This window comes from Eleutherodactylus coqui, chromosome 2, assembly GCF_035609145.1.
Source record: "Eleutherodactylus coqui strain aEleCoq1 chromosome 2, aEleCoq1.hap1, whole genome shotgun sequence".
Lineage (NCBI taxonomy): Eukaryota > Metazoa > Chordata > Amphibia > Anura > Eleutherodactylidae > Eleutherodactylus > Eleutherodactylus coqui.
This window is the reverse complement of record NC_089838.1, coordinates 293554850-293573393: the sequence shown is the minus strand read 5'-3', so window position 1 is coordinate 293573393 and position 18544 is coordinate 293554850. Positions and strand designations below refer to the sequence as shown.

Below are 18544 nucleotides of genomic sequence, written 5' to 3'. Positions count from 1 at the left end.
CCCTTCACTGTGATTACTCAATGTGCTAAATAAACGATATGAAAGATATAGCGGTTTATTTGTTCTTAGCTTGGTTAGTTTATGTTAGACTATAATTGTGAGTTACGTAACAATCTGACCACATTGTAGCAATATTGCCCTTTTCAGTGGATCCGTTGTTTTCTATTGCCTTAAAGGCATTGGCATCAATGAAATGATTGTCATTTTCCAAATTCACCCATCATTAAATATAGTTATGTTTGGAAATAAATGCTCAAACACCCCTTTATTTTGGTTTCATTCTAATTCATCTGTCGCTTTTGGTTTTGATTTTGCCTATGTAGTATCATTTTTGCAAAATTAAAAAGGCATCTAACCCTGTAAACACCTAAGGTGAGTCTCTCGGACTTATTCCATAATGTTTTTGAGAAATTGCAGTATTCCCTTTTTAGCTTTGTGTAATACCCCCTTCACTATTCCTCCATCATATAGTTCCACATATAACATGATTTTGCCCTTTTTATACATTATGTATGAACAAGAGTAATACTACTATTTACTTTCTGTTGCATAGACTCCTAATGTAAGTCTGACGGGCTCACAAGGTATTTCGTGGGTCACTTGTTCTTCCCACCTTCGTGCTTTGCTGTAGACGACAGATAATATATTGCAGTGGTTTTGGGTAGATCCCATCACAATTGTGAGAGATAGATCGAGAGTTGCCAGACAGTAGTAGTCCTAGAACAAGCGTGTGTGTTCATAATTTTTTCCTTTCTGTTTGTGTTTCGGCATGTCGAAAAGAAAATTGAGTGCCGCAGAAATAACTTGTTTGCTTGCCGAAGAAAACAACAGTGATATACATTTCAGAAATGACGAAGCCAAATGACAGTGAAGTCCCAGAGGAGCAGAGTTCTGAAAATATTGATGACGATTTGGAAAGTAACAGCACTAAAAATTACTGCTATGTAAGGAAAAATGTCTTTCTGTGGAGCAGGAATCCACCGGCGCCATTGCAAAGTGAGAAGACACAATATTATCAGGTCACAAACAAATGCGGTAAAGCTGCCATCTTTAAAGATATTGTAGAGTCCAGTGGCTGCTTTTCATTTGCACATCCCAAATCACCAATCGCAAGCAGAGAGAATTTATACAAAAAAAGATTCATTGCTCATGTGGCACAAACGAGATTCAGTAGAAATTTAAGCTTTGATTGGACTGCTGATCATTGCAGGTGACTTGAGAAGCAATTTCTCAAACGTCTGTATTCTGTGGAGCAAGAAATACAGTCCACTAATTGTCCATGCCACGATGATAAAGACAAGACTTGAAGACCTAATGATCTCTTTAAGATTTGAGGACAAGTCATCAAGAATTGCTCCTTTTTGTGAGATATAGGACCAGATAAATCACAATCTTCAAAAGTACAAGTTTCCAGGTGTGACTCTGACTACTGATGAGCAATTGATCCCATTCTGAGGTCGCTGTTACTTTCGCTAGTACAGGAGTTGAAAGCCAGTAAAATATAGAATGAAGATCTTCTAGATATGTGACTCCAGCAACTTTTACCCACTGAAAGTCTTGCCCTACTTGGGTAATGAAGGCAATGTGAGGGGAACAAATATTGCATTCAAGGTGGTGAATGAGATGGCAATAGGGTACTTCGGCACCCATCAAAAAATTACCATGGACAATTTATTTACATTAGTAGAACTTGCTGACCACTTACTGAAGAATAGGCTAATACTGGTTAGCACAGTGCATCAAAACAAGGCTTTCGTACCAAAGAAAATAAAATGTATAATGTAATTGAGTTTTTACGTTCCTGAGTAGCTACTTAAGTACCAATTATTTTTAAAGCTAAATAATTGCTCAAAGCTGTCGCTCAAACTGTTGTTTGAGCGATCTTTGAGCGATTATCTGCTCATGTAAATGGGCCTTTAGCATTGAAGGGGAGGGGGTAGGGTGAGATCACCAGGCCAGCAGTGTTAGCTGTGCTATAGATTTCTCAAACTTCCCACTCACACATAAATCCTCGTGAAGACTTTAACCCTCTATTGAAAGTCTAAAAAGTTGTTATAAATTTATATTCCCAAATTCTTCTATGGCTTTGTGACTTGAAATTGCCTTTCAGTATAATAACTTTCATATCTTCTATGTTGTGTCCGTGACTAGAGAAATGCTCAGCCACAGGTAATTCTGTCTTTCTCTGCTTAATCGTGTGGCGATGAGATCTCATCCTGGCTTTAAGTTTTTGTCCTGTCTCTCCAACATAAAGGCCCCCAACGGGACATTTACTACAGAGGATCAGGTACACAACATCAGACATGGAACATGTGAATGTCCCCAGGATCTTATAGTCCCATTGAGTGTATACTGCCCGCAGTCAGTACATGTGAGCAGGTCTTGCAGCTCCTTACATTACAGAGATAAGTTCCTTTTTGTGTGTCAGAGGGCAATGCACTCCTGACTATAAAGCTCCTCAAACTTGGAGGTTGCCTGTAACATAGAAATGGAGGGTCCAGAATAATGATATTCAGATGGTCATCCTTGTGTAAGTATGAAGTTTCTTTACGGTTTTCCTTAGTACCTCTAGCTGTGGATTGTAGAGGTACACAATTGTATATTTCCTTATCTATGTATTGGATTAGCTGATTTCTGGGTATCCTGGGGGCTCTGGTGATTTGGTCATCAATTGAGGTGGGATGGTAGTCCTGATTCAAAAATGTCCGTTTAAGATGGTAGTCCTGATTCAAAAATGTCAGTTTAAGATGGTATAGATGTTCCTCTCTGTCTGCTGGGTTGGAGCAGATCCGGTTGTATCTCATGGCCTGGCTGTAAATGACTGACTTTTTGATGTGTTCAGGGTGGAAGCTGTCCCATCTGAGGTATGTGGGACAATCAATCGATTTCCGGTATAGGGATATCTGTATTGAGTTGTTTGAAATTTTTATGGTGGTGTCCAAAAAGTTGATTTTGGTATATGAGTAGCTTAATCTCAGGTTTATAGAGGGGCGGACCAATACCGAGCAAGAACTAATAAAAGTCCATGAGAGATTCAATGCATACCACCCCACCATAAACCTGACATTTGCGAGGCCAAATTGTCCTTATACCCGGCTTAACACTGCTACAAAATTTCTCCCTGCTCCTTCCCCAAAATGTCCTGAAATAGGGTGAAATGGGTATTGAAGGGCCTAAAATACCTCTGGAACCTTTTATGTTGTCACTTTTAGAATTTCTTAACAGATGCTGCACAAACAAAAGCAAAACTGAAAGCGGCCGATGAATTAGACCCAAACTAAAACACGGGTCGTGTGAACATTTTCAATCCTTATTTGCATACATAATGATATTTACTTATAAAATAATCTGGGTGCGGAGCAGAGAATTGTAGATTTATTAAAAATCCCCTTCTGTACCGTCTCCTCCCTCTTCCCAGTCCGGAGGGTTTATAAAGTGCAGTGTTATCTATTACAGAGAAGGATTCGGTATATGCGATCAGGGAAGAGGAGCCGAGAGGAGAATGAATGTGAATACTGTTAGCACTGGTAAGATGGAGACAATACACTTACGATTATTCTAGTGAGATACTAAGACTATGTTATACCTGTACGAAGAGCCGACATTCCTCTTCATGATTCTGGTTCTCTTCCACAGGACATTTGGAAAATGACGATCGTTTCATTGGTTTGGAAGTATTTAAGGCGATGGAAAACTATGGACCGGCTGAAAAGGGCAAATGTAAAGTATTTATCATCATATTTTACTCAAAACACAAGTTAGCTCATCAAACTCAGTTCTTGAGGGGTCATTGAATCAATATCAATCTGAATCAATTTTTCTGACTTGAGGAATTCTTAAAAGGGGGGGGGGGGGCAGGGATTAAAGCTTGACTGGACATTTAAAAAAATGTTTTGTTAAATTAATATAATTTAGTTTTGCTTGGCAAATGAGCATGTACATTTTTTTTTTCTCTTTTTTTCTCTTTTTATTTTCATGCAGTTTCTGATTAACCTGTAAGCTCTTTTATTTTAAAAGTTATATGCTTCTTATAACAATATGTATGTAAACGTATCCGAAAAGCACAAAAAAATTACCAACACTAGCAGTTTGATACATAGTGTAATAACATTCAGTGAAATTATCATTCGGACACTCTTGTGCTCCAGTGATAGTAATGAGAGAAAAGCTTGTGTGCAGAAGATTGTTGACATAAGGAGTGAAATTATGATGGCTTGGGCGATCTTTCTGCCTATCATATTATTTAGTTCCCTTAGAACCTGGGGGTGTATGCCATTAGCACCTGGCGATTCGTCTACTTTAATCTTTTTAAGGTGGCTCTGCACTTCTTCCTGGGTTGGTCTGCTGACATTTAATGTAGAGTTTACTTTATCAATCTGCATTTCATCTGACATTACATTTTCCTGAGTGGATACACTGGCGAAAAAACTATTTAACAGGTTTGCTTTCTCATCAACCTCTACTATTTTCCCCTCATTACATTTTAAAGAGCCAACACTTTCCATTTTAATCTTTTTTTTGCTATTTATATAGTTGAAGAACAGCTTAAGCTTAGTTTTATTTTCTTTGGCAATGGGTCTCTCTGTCGCCACCTTTGCTGCTTTTATTTGCTTTTTACATAATTCATTTTTTTTCCCTTATAGATTTTTAGTGCTTCTTCGCTGCCTTCTTGTTTAGTAGTTTAAACACTTTATTTTTGTTGTTTATTGCCCCCTTTATATATTTAATTAACCACGTAGTTTTTTTCTTATTCCTAACCCTTTTATTCCTGTAAGGTATGAACCGCTCACAGTAAGTATTTAAGATACTTTTAAAAATGTACCTTTTATTGTCTTTACATTTATTTCTGAAGCTACTGTTCCAGTCAATAAGGTTAAGGGCATCTCTGAATCGATTAAACTTTGCGTTCCTCAAAATGTATATGAAACTTATATGATGATATCAGAAGTCAAAACGTTCATTAACGAATAGAGATGAGCCAGCATACTCGCTAAGAGCAATTACTCGAGCGAGTATTGCCCTTAGCGAGTACCTGCCCGCTCGGAAGAAAAGATTCAGGTGCAGGCACGGGTGAGTGGTGAGTTACGGGAGTGAGCAGGGGGAAGCGAGGGGGGGAGAGAGCGAGATCCCTCTCTCCCCCCCGCTTCCCCCTGCTCACTCCTGCAACTCACCGCTCACCCGTGCCGGCACCTGAATCTTTTCTTCCGAGCGGGCAGGTACTCGCTAAGGGCAATACTCGCTCGAGTAATTGCTCTTAGCGAGTATGCTCGCTCATTTCTATTAACGAACCTATGCAAGTTCAATTGTGTCATGGTCAGTCTATAGAAAGAATTGTCAAACAAGTCACAGACGCAGCAGTCAAAGCATATACAGCTAAGAAACGTGAAGAATATATATAAAGTCAAAAAGCAAGCCGGCGGTTGATGTTCAAGAATGAATCAAAACAAAGACTTTATTAAATTTATTGTTTAATTTTAATATAGCCTATTACATTCTGTTGTACTTTGTTTAGAAAGAGATATTTTTTGACATTATACACTGTTTTGTGAGAGGGGTGAAAAATTTGTGAAAAATGATGTTTAACCCTCTAAATGACATGCCATAACATGTTGTGCACCATACAGGCTTACAGCCCTTAGTGATACCCATACTTTTAGATCAAGCTGGATGTCCTGCACCTCCTAAGTGTACCACACAAAGCACTGGGACTCACAAGGTGTGAGAACCCTTCCCATGGTCTTCTGTGGTACGCTTAGAATGTGTGGGACAGCCTGGTATAATAGTATGAACATCAGTAATAGGCTGTAAGCCTGCATGGTGCACTACATGTACCTGTCGGATTGACATATTATACAAGCCTTACCTGTGTGTAAGTACAATACTATGCAGCCCCAAATGTATGCTAGGTGTATGAGTGGTTGTCTATTAGTATTTTGCATCTGTGCAATCACCTCCATGTAGCAATTTGTCTTTCTGCAAGCTTCTGGGAACTGAAGACTGTACCTGGTATGTGTCAGTAAATACAACCCTAAGGCCGCCCTGCAGACGAGCGGGTCGGATCCGGCGGCGAGAATTCTCGCCGCGGGACCCGACCCGAGAGCCTGCAGTGACAAGCGCGTACTCACCCGCGCCTGGCGGCCCCGGCTCTTTCATGTGCCAGCTGCCGCGCAGCCGGCGCATGCGCAGGCCGGAGCCGGCGGCCGGGTGAGTGCGAGCCCCGCACAAAAATAGGACATGCTGCGGTTTGTTTGCCGCGCGAGATTTCGCACGGCCAAACCGTGGCCGTCTGCATAGGAGTGCGTATTGTAATGCACTCCTATGCAGACTTTCAGTGGCGGAAATCCCGCGGGAAATCCCGCCGCGGGATTTCCGCCCGTGTGCAGGCGGCCTAGAGATTTTTGTATGGATTTGATCCCTTTTTCAGTGATTTGACTTAATATTGAATTATTGGACCATCGGGGAGGTTTACACAATAGCTTATAAAGAAGCAGTTGATTGTGGAGGGATTAATAACATGAGCATAAACCTCTTTCTTCGTCTTTTCTAGTTGAATCCTGTTTCGGGAAGAGCAGGTCTATAGTATTCACAATAGTTCTCTGTGCTTTGATCTTGCTGATCTGTATAATCCTGATCATTGTCGTATGCGTGTTAAGTAAGTATAAATATCGTTGGAAGAATGTTTTTGTGTAAGAATGGTGCTATACCAAGAAATCAAAGGAGCTTTGTCTAAAGCTTCTTCAAGAAGCAACTACACAATCCAGATAGCATCAATTTGTTTTCAACCAACTTTATTCAGTTTCCCAAATCTTCATCATTCAATGCAGCTCTGTTCCAAAAGTCGCCAAAATCAAGTGACTATATGGCTGTGTGAGTTGAATCAGGGGATATATAGACCTATTTAACTAACAAAAAATGACATTTTAACCCATATACAGATATAGTATGGAATGAATTACTGGATGATTCTAAAACTAAACACTGACTGAACTTTACATGATCAAAACGTACAATGGGAGAGATATCTTCTCACAATGTAAGGCTAGCCATAGGCATAAAATAGTTGGTTTTGGCCGTACCCACTAAAATAATAACACTTTCTTCTATCTTCTTCTTTCTTCTTTTACCTTCTTTTTCTTCCTTCTTTGTCCTTCTTCCTCCTTCCTTCTTTGTTCTTTTTCCTTCTTCTCACTTCTTCTTTCTTTCTACCTTCTTCTTCTTTCTTCTTCCTCTTGTCTTTTCTTATTTTTCTTAATTCTTTTTCCCTCTTTTTCTTCATTCTTTTTCCTTTGATGTTGTCTTCTTCATTCTTCTATTTTGGTCTTCTCTTTTTCCTTCTTTCTCTTCTTTTTTTCTTTTGCTACTTTTTCCTCTTCATCTTGTACTTTCTTTTTCCTTCTTCTTCTGCTTTTCCCTTCTTCTTCCACTTTTTCTTTCTTTGTTCCCCTTCTTTTTTCTTCAGAAACATTGCCTTAAAAGAGCTCAAAAGTTCTTAGATAAACATCTAGGTGACCTGAAGTTGTTATACAGGGCTTTTATGGCTCTTGCACAGTGTTATACATCAGTTTTCGAGGTATTCATGAAATTCTAGTTTGGTTCAAACTAATTTGAACTAAACCAAAGTTTTTGCTCAAATTCATCGAACTGGCCTAACCGAGCTCTTAAAAAGTTTGCTCATCACTACACATGAGCTAGTGGTGTCAAGTACTGCTTGTGAATGCACTCGGACTTGGAAATTGTTTTCAAGCTGCAAATCCAAGTTCACCGTGGCAATTAACAGTAAACTACAACCATTACCTGTGATAGCTAACATGCATGTAAGAGTACCCTACAGTACCACTCAAGAGCTATTATTTATACAGCAGTGTACAATAATCTTTATAATCGAACCATTGTCTTTTTTATAGAATGGTAGAGTTGGAAGGGACCTCCAGGGTCATCGGGTCCAACCCCCTGCTCAGTGCAGGATTCACCAAATCATCCCAGACACATATTTGTCCAGCCTTTGTTTGTTTATGTAGATTCAGCTACCTCTAGAGGTAACTCCCCAGAGGTGCTGTAATTTACAGGACTGGTTATAAATGTATAAATACTGGAAATATGATGCCTGGGACCCCCAGAAATTACAAGAAAGATGCTCCAATCACTTCAGTGGAACTAACTGTAAAAGCAGAACACAGCGCTTGGCAATCTCCACAGACAGTGAGGGGAGCGGTGGTCATGGATCCACGCTGCTGCTCCACTCACTAGGGAAATCCAGAGGCCAGTATTCTTGTGATCACTGGGGGTCCCAGAGATTATACATGTATTACCTATCCTGTTCATTGGAGATAAATGTATTAAATGGTGAAAACTCTTTAACCTTCATTTCTTTACGTTTGTTTTTTTGGTTCTTGTCTTCCATAGCTGTATGAGGGCTTTTATTCTGTGAAAAGAGTTGTATTTTTTAATGGTATCCTTTAATGTACCATAAAACATACTGAACATTTGATATAACAATGATATAAAACACATTCACCACATTCTGAGCCCGATATAATAAAAAAAAAAATTATCAATTGGGCTGTGTAAGGGCTGTTTTTTGTGGGTCAAGCTGTAGTTTGTTTTAGCACCATTTTGGTGTCCATACTAGTTTTTTCCTCTCTTTTTATTTAATTTTTCCAGAAGTGTGATAGCGAAAGAAAAACACAGTTCTTGCATTCAATACTTTTTTCCTGTGTTTAACATGCGGTATGAACAGTGTAGTATTTTAATATTTATTTATTTATTTTTTACTACTTCAAAACTTTTATTAAACTTTTCCCTACATTGTTTTCTAGTCCCCATTAGGGACTTGAACTTGTAATCACTTGATCACTTGTACTATTGTATATACTGCAATATTTCAGTATTGCAGTATATGGGAATTTTCAATGTTGGCTACTAAGCCCTGTCACAGTCGGGGCCCAATAGGCATCCATACATGGCAGCCTTAGGAGCCCTCACTATGCTCCGGGCTTCCATGTTAACTCATTGGCATCCTGCAATTATGTCCTAGGGTTTCTGATGGGCACCAGTGGGAGCTCAGTTTGACTGCAGCATCTAAATAGTTTACTGCCATGTTCAGAGCTAACTCTGATTGTGGCATTTGCTGGTGCCCGTCGACTATTAAAAAGAGCTGATAGACGACGGTTATGGAGTAGACTTGGCACTTAAGCCACTTCCATACACCTTTCTCGACCGCATGATCTATATTTGCATGATGCAGTCGGCAAGTGGTAAACCTTTAGGTATTTGTGTATGTAAAGGCGGGAACCACATTGAAACTTTGCCCTAGGTGAAGGGTAGTCTAATATCTGCTTTGTCTTCTGCATTACTTTCTATCATAGTTGTATATGGCCTACAGGATTTGCATTAATTAAATGAATATCATTATTGGATATATTGAAATGCTGCATTGAAATTTTTCTGTACTACATTACTATCTACAGTTTCCGAATTCAAGCAGCATGCTATGGAGGAGCAGGACTACCTGAATACGAAAGTGGCCAACCTCAGTAATTTGATGGGTAAGACAATGTCTACATGATTCTAAGTGCCCATGAAGATGCTCACAAACTTCTCTGCCTTGGCCTGTATTTTTAGAAAATTAGCTAAGAAGTCTGTGGGCCTCTTTTATCCTGTCTCATACATTTTACTTAGTTTTCCTTACCTCTCAGTAAGATTTATACAGCTAATCTCAGATTTAATGAGATTTGTATAAATCTGCATGCAGTGAGCTCCCCCTAGTGGCAGTGCAGATATACAGTATGGCCATTTCTCTGCAAACAGAGTAAGCAGTTCAGCATTAGGCCCCTTCTACTACAGGTCCCACATTAGTCACATGCACTGCTTGGTAGATATGTCACCATTGATATCTATGCAAATGGCAAAATGGAGAAATACATCTACAGCGCCACCTATTAGAAGGCAGTACTCCTGCAAGTCAATGTCCGACTTTTTAACAAGCCTTGTAACAATGACTGTAAATATCAAAAAAGTCAAAGCCAGAATCCTCTGTAGAAGGAGAAGACAACCATGTACAGGCAGACTGTTTCCCCCTTATCAGTGGGTAATCGGTTGCTAGCTTGGCTACGTGAGAAGCCTATAAATGTAGGTCAAGAGCGGTATTGTTTCTCCTAAGGGAGTGCACCTAGTAAGGAGACTTTATGCAAATTTATGCAAATAGCAATTTGGAACAATGCCACGCAATGACTTTTTATATAGCTGCTCCACCTAAGGAGAAACTATACCCTTCCCAACCTACATAATAGGCCTCTCACCTAACCAAACCAGCTACCTACTGTACACCAATGAGGGGGCAAATAACCAGAAACAGCTGTCCGTTCATGATTTATATTTTCCTTTTTGAGAAGACTCTGACTTTGGTTTCCAGTTTCCAGTCATTGTTACAAGGCTTGTAAAAAAAGTCTGACATTGACTTGCGAGAATGCTGCCTTCCAATAGGTGGCACTGTAGAGGCATTGTACCGCCTTCCTATTTGCATAAATATCCCAGAGGAGCATGCATGGCTTATAAGTCTCCTGACTAGCTGCTCTCCCTAAGGCCTTAGTCACACGGGCGTTTTTTCACGCGATTTGCGGATCGCATGACGGATGCGCATCCGCAAATCGCGTGACCGGGGCCAAAAAAATTGCCCGAAAAATCTGCTCCTAACTGCGTTTCATTAGAAACAGGCAGGAGCTGTCCAGCGCATTGAATTCAATGGAGCCGGCAATACAGCCGGCTCCATTGAAAGCAATGGGCTGCCGGCGAGCGCAGGATGAATTGTCGGGAAGGGCTTAAATATATAAGCCCTTCCCTGCAATTCATCCAGAAATGTGTAAAAAAAAAAAATATATATATATATATATATATATACTCACCTTGTCCCGGCAAGGAAGGGCTTATATATTTAAGCCCTTCCCGACAATTCATCCTGCGATCGCCGGCAGCCCATTGCTTTCAATGGAGTCGGCTGTATTGCCGGCTCCATTGAATTCAATGGGCAAACATCGTTCTTCTCTGCCACAGCTGTTATAGCTGTGGCAGAGGAGAATGATTTGTCTACTATATGTTCTCAATGGGGTCGGCGCTGCTGCCGCCGGCCCCATTGAGCGCATATAGAGAAGAGAACAGGAATCGCAGATCACAGATAGGTGCGATCTGCGATTTCTGTTCTATAATTTATCGGACGAGCGCATAAAAAGCGCTCATGTGTCCGATACCATTGCAAAGCAATGGTTTTAAAAAATCGCCGGACGCATGCGCATTCGCAAATCGCGCGAAAAAACGCCCGTCTGACTAAGGCCTAAGGAGAAACCATACCCTTCCCAACCTGTTGATATCTACAGCTTCTTGTCCACTTGCTGCTCTCTCACTCCTGGATCTTCTACTTCTGTCTCTTTTACTGTCCCCTTTACATAGGCAAAATCTGCACAGCGTGTCCCGCTGGTTGGCATGCTATTGATTCTTCATGTTATTACCTCTCTGTGGAACAAAAGACTTGGTATGGAGCCCGAGATGAATGCTACAAAGTTGACTCTTTTCTTGCCATGATCACGGACAGGAAGAAATCTGTGAGTGTTTTACAAGCATGCAATAAACTGCTGTGTTACTTTACATATATAGACTCTGTTTGACAAATCAGCACAAAGAGAGTTAAGGTCTTTTTATATGCAAAGATAACCTTTTCCATTAACATTTTATCATCTTCATTTGCATGTAAAAGGACTTCTATGAGTTGTTTGCAGAGCCCAGCTTGTGTTTAAACACACACACACAGCTGTGTAAACAGCTGCCATCATGCTGCAAAGAGAACATTCTGCAGTATTTTGAAAAATAAGTGAAATGCATTCAAATGAAATTTATTTGCTTAGTCTTTCAGCAACTGAATGATGGATTTTAAAGGTCCATTTACACGGGACAAATGTCAGGCAAACGATGCCCGACACTCGTCCCCGCATGTCCTTGCTCTCGTGCTGTCACACGGGAGCTACTATTACTGGCTTGCTCACAGAGCGGCCAGCAGGGGGGCCGGGCAGTGCAGGAGATTTCTTTCCTCTCGCTCCCCCGCCCCTTTCCATTCCCTTAATACAGCGGCCGTTCAATACTGAACGCCCGCTATTTACACTGAACAATGATCAATGAACTCATCTTCCATTGTTTATGCTGCATAAACGATGGACGATTAGCTCATCGTTCAGTGTAAATAGTGGCCAATCAGTAGTGAACGGCTGCTGTATTAAGTGAATGGGGAGGGGTTGGGGAGCGAGAGGAGAGGAATCTCCTGCTGGCTGCTCTGTGAGCGAGCCAGCAATACCTGCTCCTGTGTGACAGCACGGGACACAGAACATGCGGGGACGAGTGTCTGGCATTGTTTGCCCAACATTCGTCCTGTGAAAATGGGCCTTTAGTGATCCAAAATCCATTGTTCAAACAAAAAGTGCATGATTGCACACGTTTACATGTTTATCACGATTATTACAGCAATTATCGCTAATTTTCGGGTGTTTGGACCAATTTTGGGCAATAATTGTTTTGTATAAAAGGGCCTTTATTTCAGCTTAGAAAAAAGGTCTGCTTTTCTGCAAATAACAGTGCCAGTCTTATTTCACAGGCTGTATGTGGTATTGCAACTCAGTCACATTCACTTGAATATGTGCAAAACCATATACAGTTTATGAATGAGAGTACTATTGTTTCAGAAAAAAAACAACCCTAAAGGCTCTCTCAGAAACTTTCTTTAAGTAACAGTAATAGAACTTTGCCTTAAAGGGAACCTGACCCGAAGATTGTATCCCTCAAACCAAGAGTAAAGTTTGAAATTGACTACTGACCCATGTACCTGAGATGTCATACTGATGTCCTATCTGAAGGAGCACCATGTTTTATGATGAGTTACCATTAAAATCCATTTTCTTCCAGAGCCACATTTACCCTGCTGCTTGTGTAATTCATATGTCCCAATGTTCTGTACTAGGAAAAGAACTTGTTCTTCCCATTACCTATGATAACACTGTGCTCAGCAGCAGGAGGTGTTGTCATCGGGTAAAGGCATTGAAGCTCTTCTGCAATGAAGAAAAATGCAAATTTTTAAACTAATCATGTTTTACTTTGAATGTAGTTCTGGGAATGAAGAGTAAAATCCGCTCCAAGGTCAAATTTAGCTTCATATATTTGCTGATGCTTTATTGTAGGATTCTCTGAATACGTTGTTTACCGGTTCCATAAGATACTGGATAGGACTGCACAGAGACCCCAAGAATATTCACATCTGGAAGTGGTTAGATGGGACAGAAGTGACCTTTACGTAAGTACAGCTACTTCATCAGTCTTCACTCATTTACAAAACAAATAGTGCACTCAGAAGGAGTTGTTTGAATCCGATGAAACCTTATATGTGTGATTGTAATGATGATATAATTATGGGATGACGATACTAGAGCGAAAGGATAAGTTTATTGGGAAAGACTGTACAGAGGAGGTTCTAGTGCCCTGTTGGGCCGCCTCTAGCCTGAGTACATGATCAGATATGATCGGGCATGGAGGCATACAGGCTCCGTATGTTATCCTGCAGCACATTTGCCCACAGATGTTACAACTGGGCCACTGGATCTTATACACTTGTAGGCTACTGAAACGGACATCCCAGCTGGTCCCATAAATGCTCAATCTGTGATAAATTTGCTGACCTGACAGACCAACATGGTTCAAGCATTCCTGTGACACCCTTGCTGTGTGCGGTCATGCATTACTCTACTGAAATGTGATCGTTCTCAACAAGAGAAACCAAGTAATCTTGTAGATATAATACCTTTAAATGGGTAACAAAAAATACATGATGTTATAGCGAGCTTTCAAACCTACTTAGGGTTCTTCCTTAAGGCCCATTTACACTGGACGATTATCGCTAAAACTTCACTCATTGGCAATTGTTTTAGCGATAATCGGCGCGTGTAAATGGGCGCGGGGCACCCACATTTCGGGCTCTTTTCGCTGATCATTAAAATCAAGTGAGCTTGATTTTAGTGATCAGCTTTATCAGTCGCTCTCCATGGGGAACTTCTCCATGGAAAACAAAGGATCTGAGCACAGCTAATAGCCTCAGGCTATTAGCATGCACTCAGAGAAGGCTTCATTATCATACATAATTGGCATTTAAGTAGCTGAGAAGCTACTTGAATACCAATTATTTTTAAAGTTTGAGGGATCTTTGAGCAATTATCTGCTAGTGTAAATGGGCCTTTAGGCTAATCGAATAGATCAAAAGAGACATATATACACACACACACATAAATATGAAAAGGCACAGACATGGTGCGATTAATTTGCATTTAAAACAATACCAAAACAAAATGAGTAGAGGAGTAAAAACTTAATTAGTCCACTGATAAGGGATGTGAAAGTTTTATGCTCTCTGAATTGTTATTAGGGGGTCACCAGGCCTGTGTGTGCTATATATTTCTCATAATCACCTGTCACGCATGAAGCCTCTTGAAAAATGTAGACCTGTATTGAAAGTGTCAAAGATGGTTATAAACTTGTACTCCTAAATTATTCTGTGATGCTGAGATTTGAAGTTGCCTATTAATATGGTAACCTTCATATGTTCTATGTTGTGTCCGTGACTAGAAAAATGCTCAGCCACAGGTAATTCTGTCTTTCTTCCTTTAATCGTGTGGCAATGAGATCTCATCTTCGCTTTTAGTTTTTGTCCTGTTTCTCCAACATAAAGTCTCCCAACATAACATTTACTGCACAGGATCAGGTACCAGGGGCGTAACTATAGGGGATGCAGGGGATTCAGTTGCACCTGGGCCCAGGAGCCTTAGGGGGGCCCATCAGCCCTCTCTTCTCCATATAGAGAGCCTAGTACTATGCATAAAGCATTATACTTGGGGGTCCGGTACAGATTTTGTATCGACGCCCAGAAGCTTCAAGTTACGCCTCTGTCAGGTACATAACATTAGATGTGGAACATGTGAATGCCCCCAGGATCTTATAGTCCTGCTTATTCTACTGAAAAATGCCTCTTGGAAACCCTGCCAAGAGAGGCAACACGTGGCGGCAGGATGTCCTGAACACACCGCTGAGCTGTTAGTGTTCCTTGTATCTGACTGTGGCATGCGATGGCTTCCTCGGTCATCATACCAGCAGTTGGGAGCAGTTCCACAGCAAAGGCAGGATTAAAGTGCTCCTTGCGAGACTTCAATACTCAAACACAACCATTGTTGGCTCCCAAATAGAACGCTAAAGACAATACAGTTCTAGACTTTAGCAGACCAGGTTTCTTATTCACAACACCACTGCAAACAAAGGCAACAGTGTTTGGGTGCTAATGGCAGGACATGTAATGGGAACCGTAACACCAAATTTACTTTTGTTAAATGGCTGAAAATAGTTCTGGCAGAGACAGGGATCTGTAATAAAGGTGCCACTTGTGGCTGGATGGTGGACAACGAATCTGTTGGATTTGCTTGTGCTTGTGAGCGAATCAAATAATCCTCTTTACTGGTGGTCTGTCTGGGCCGTCCGGAACTTGTGCACACTCTGTGCATGCCCTCATGTAACCACTGCTCCCAACACCTCCTAACAGCTTGGTCAGAAGAGCCTAGATGGCAGAAGAATCGTCAAAACGTCCATCTAGCTTCTCATATTCCAATGATGCTCCCCCTCTCAAAGTCTGTACACTGAATAAAATGTCTTTGAGTCATAGAGGCATGTCTAGTGGTCAACAATCTCAACAAAAGGTCCACTACACAAAAGTAGCCTCTGAGAGCAACAGGGGAAACACGTTTACGCCTCCAATGGCAAGACTCCGCATCTAATCATACCATATCAGTAATGATTTAGATATCTGCATGAGACATAACTACATGCCCAGTTTTTTTTGTCAATGAGACTATCTATCTATCTTTCTATCTATCTAATATCTGTCTGTCTATCTCAGTTGTAAGATAGTAGGCTCTCTTGTGCTGAAGTGCTCTACACTTTGGTCCGTTTCCAGGACCATTAAAATTCTGGCGTTCATTGACATGCATTGTTAATATACTGTATATTCCGGCGTATAAGACGACCTTTTAACCCCGAAAAATCTGCTCTGCAGTCGGGGGTCGTCTTATACGCCGGCTATACAAAAAAAGTGTCAAAAAAAAAAAACAGTACTCACCTCACCCGGCGTTCTGCGGCACTACTGCAGGCTGTCGCTCCCTCCTTGTCCCCGACAGAGCATTGCTTTCTGGATGCGGGGCTTGAAATCCCCGCCTCCAGAAAGCTAATGCTGTGATTGGCTAACTCACGTGCCGTCAGCCAATTACAGCCATTCAATGACATCATTGAATGGCTGTGATTGACTGACGCCATGTGGCGTCAGCCAATCACAGCTATTCAATGTTGAATGGCTGTGATTGACTGACAGCGCGTGAGTTAGCCAATCACAGCCTTAGCTTTCTGGAGGCGGGGATTTCAAGCCCCGCATCCAGAAAGTAATGCTCTGTCGGGGACGAGGAGGGAGCGACAGCCTGCAGCAGCGCTGCAGAATGCTGAGGGAGGTGAGTACTGCTTTTTTTTTTACACCGTATTCCAAGAGTATAAGGCGACAGTTGGGGGGGGTCGTCTTATACGTCCAGTCGCCTTATACGCCGGAATATACAGTAGTAAAAATTTTTCTTTAATCCCTGGAAGTGGAGATTTTTGGTCATTTGTTTTTCATATATTTGCAGAAACTGGGGAGTGAATGAACCCAACTTTCTCAAACAATTAGAGCACTGTGGAGAAACTAGGTCAGGACCCTGGAATGATGAATTCTGCAATAACAGCTACAATTATATCTGTGAAAAGAAACGATTCTGTTGAATATCTGTATGGTTAATAAATACAAGTACCAAATGAATCAATGAGAATTATTATCAAACACGTCAGCTCACTTTGCATTTGGTAATAGAACTTTTATTTTATTTAAAGTGTTCTCCCTACTCTCTCAGTTGCTGCTGTTTGCACCTATTCTCATGTCAGTAAGTTCTGATTTCCAGGTGGTTTTCCCCATTTTTCTGCTGCCCTGCTGTTTGCAATCCATTTTTGTGCAGGGATTGTGCAACAAGCTTAGCATTCTGCCAGTTGTTCATTGTCCTGGCTTCCTTGCCCTTTTGTCCCATGCTGCAATTCACAGTCTATGTATTCCAATTAGCAGGGGGCGGTATCACAATGCCACCTATCTGCTCTCCTAAGATGATTGAGGCTTTCTGGCCAAACTGTGAGTTAAGCCAATATAATGTGTGTATGAAGACACACACACATACACAGACGCTGCCAGGAGAGGCAGAAATTGTGAAAATCATTATCACAATGTCTGCAGATCTGTCAGACCGCAGTCTCTCAGAGCACAAATGCGCCCTGTGAAGATAATTAGTGGAAGCCACTTCAAATATGATTTATTTGTAATGCAAGGATATTACAGAAATAATGAGACTTACACAAGCTAGTAGAGGAGCATCAGTTGTCTGAAAAGCTAATGCCACTTTAACCCTCCACCCTTCCCCCATGCCCCAATGGCATCACATATACAGGTAGGAATAGGAAAGTCCCGCAGCACACCTAACACATGCACTTAAGTGCAGAGGTTCCAATCTATGTATGCCAAGCCACCTGTGGGGTCATGAACCCAACCCCAAATAAATGCAATGGTGTCCAAGGAGGCGGCAGCATCAACGGTGTAGAAATTGTAGAAAAAGGTTTTATTGCTCCATAAAATGGTGACGTTTCGACTTAATCTAAGTCTTTTTCAAGCCTAATACATTGCCATGAACACACATCTTATATAGTGAGGACAGACAGGGAGGACACTCCTCCAACTCCTTAATCAGTAAGTAATACAACACACATGAAACAAAAACCAGACATGGACTATACAAAAGACAAGGTTCTCTACACATATACATTAGGGTAAAACCTGGACTGCATCCATGTGTTGGGCTGCTCCACACAGCGTTCCACTATGTCTCCATTCATGTGTTCAGCCGGACATAACGTCAGGCGAATCTTCCCGGCGCACCGCGCGTACGCGGATTGCGTCACAGCCAACCACAGTAACACTGCCGATCAGCGTCTCAGCCATCCACTATATGGCACTGACTCTATTAGGAACTAGTCATGCATAAGGGCACTTCTGGGATTAGAATAAACACGGCCAACCACAAGATGGCGCCTCCGTAATAGAAAACAATGGAGCATGCCAACCAAGGGTGCCTATACATAAAGTATATTATATATAATAGCAAAAATTGCTTTGGCACATAAGGGAATACTGCAAATTCACAAAAAGCTCTCACAAGGTGCCAGCAAAACATTAAAGTCATCTATAATAAAAAGGCAGAACAGAAGAGAATAATTGTAGATAATAAAAACTATATCCCAAAAATGTGTGCCAAATAGGAAAAAAAAATAAATTTTTAAATAAAAAAAAAAAAATACCAACAAAAAAATGAAGAAAAAGTGTTCAAAATAAAAAAAGCATGATGAAGTAGTATAT

At 41.0% G+C, this 18544-nt stretch overlaps 1 protein-coding gene across 1 annotated transcript; it reads left to right on the top strand.

The window, feature by feature from the left end:
- The first annotated feature begins 848 nt into the window (after positions 1–848).
- Positions 849–16909, top strand: LOC136610202 (hepatic lectin-like). The gene is made up of 8 exons (XM_066589444.1): positions 849–944; positions 3419–3527; positions 3637–3720; positions 6548–6652; positions 9468–9545; positions 11443–11594; positions 13215–13327; positions 16740–16909. Exons 1-8 carry the CDS (start codon positions 849–851, stop codon positions 16870–16872), a joined length of 870 nt encoding a protein of 289 aa, XP_066445541.1. The 3' UTR covers positions 16873–16909.
- The last annotated feature ends 1635 nt before the right edge of the window (positions 16910–18544 follow it).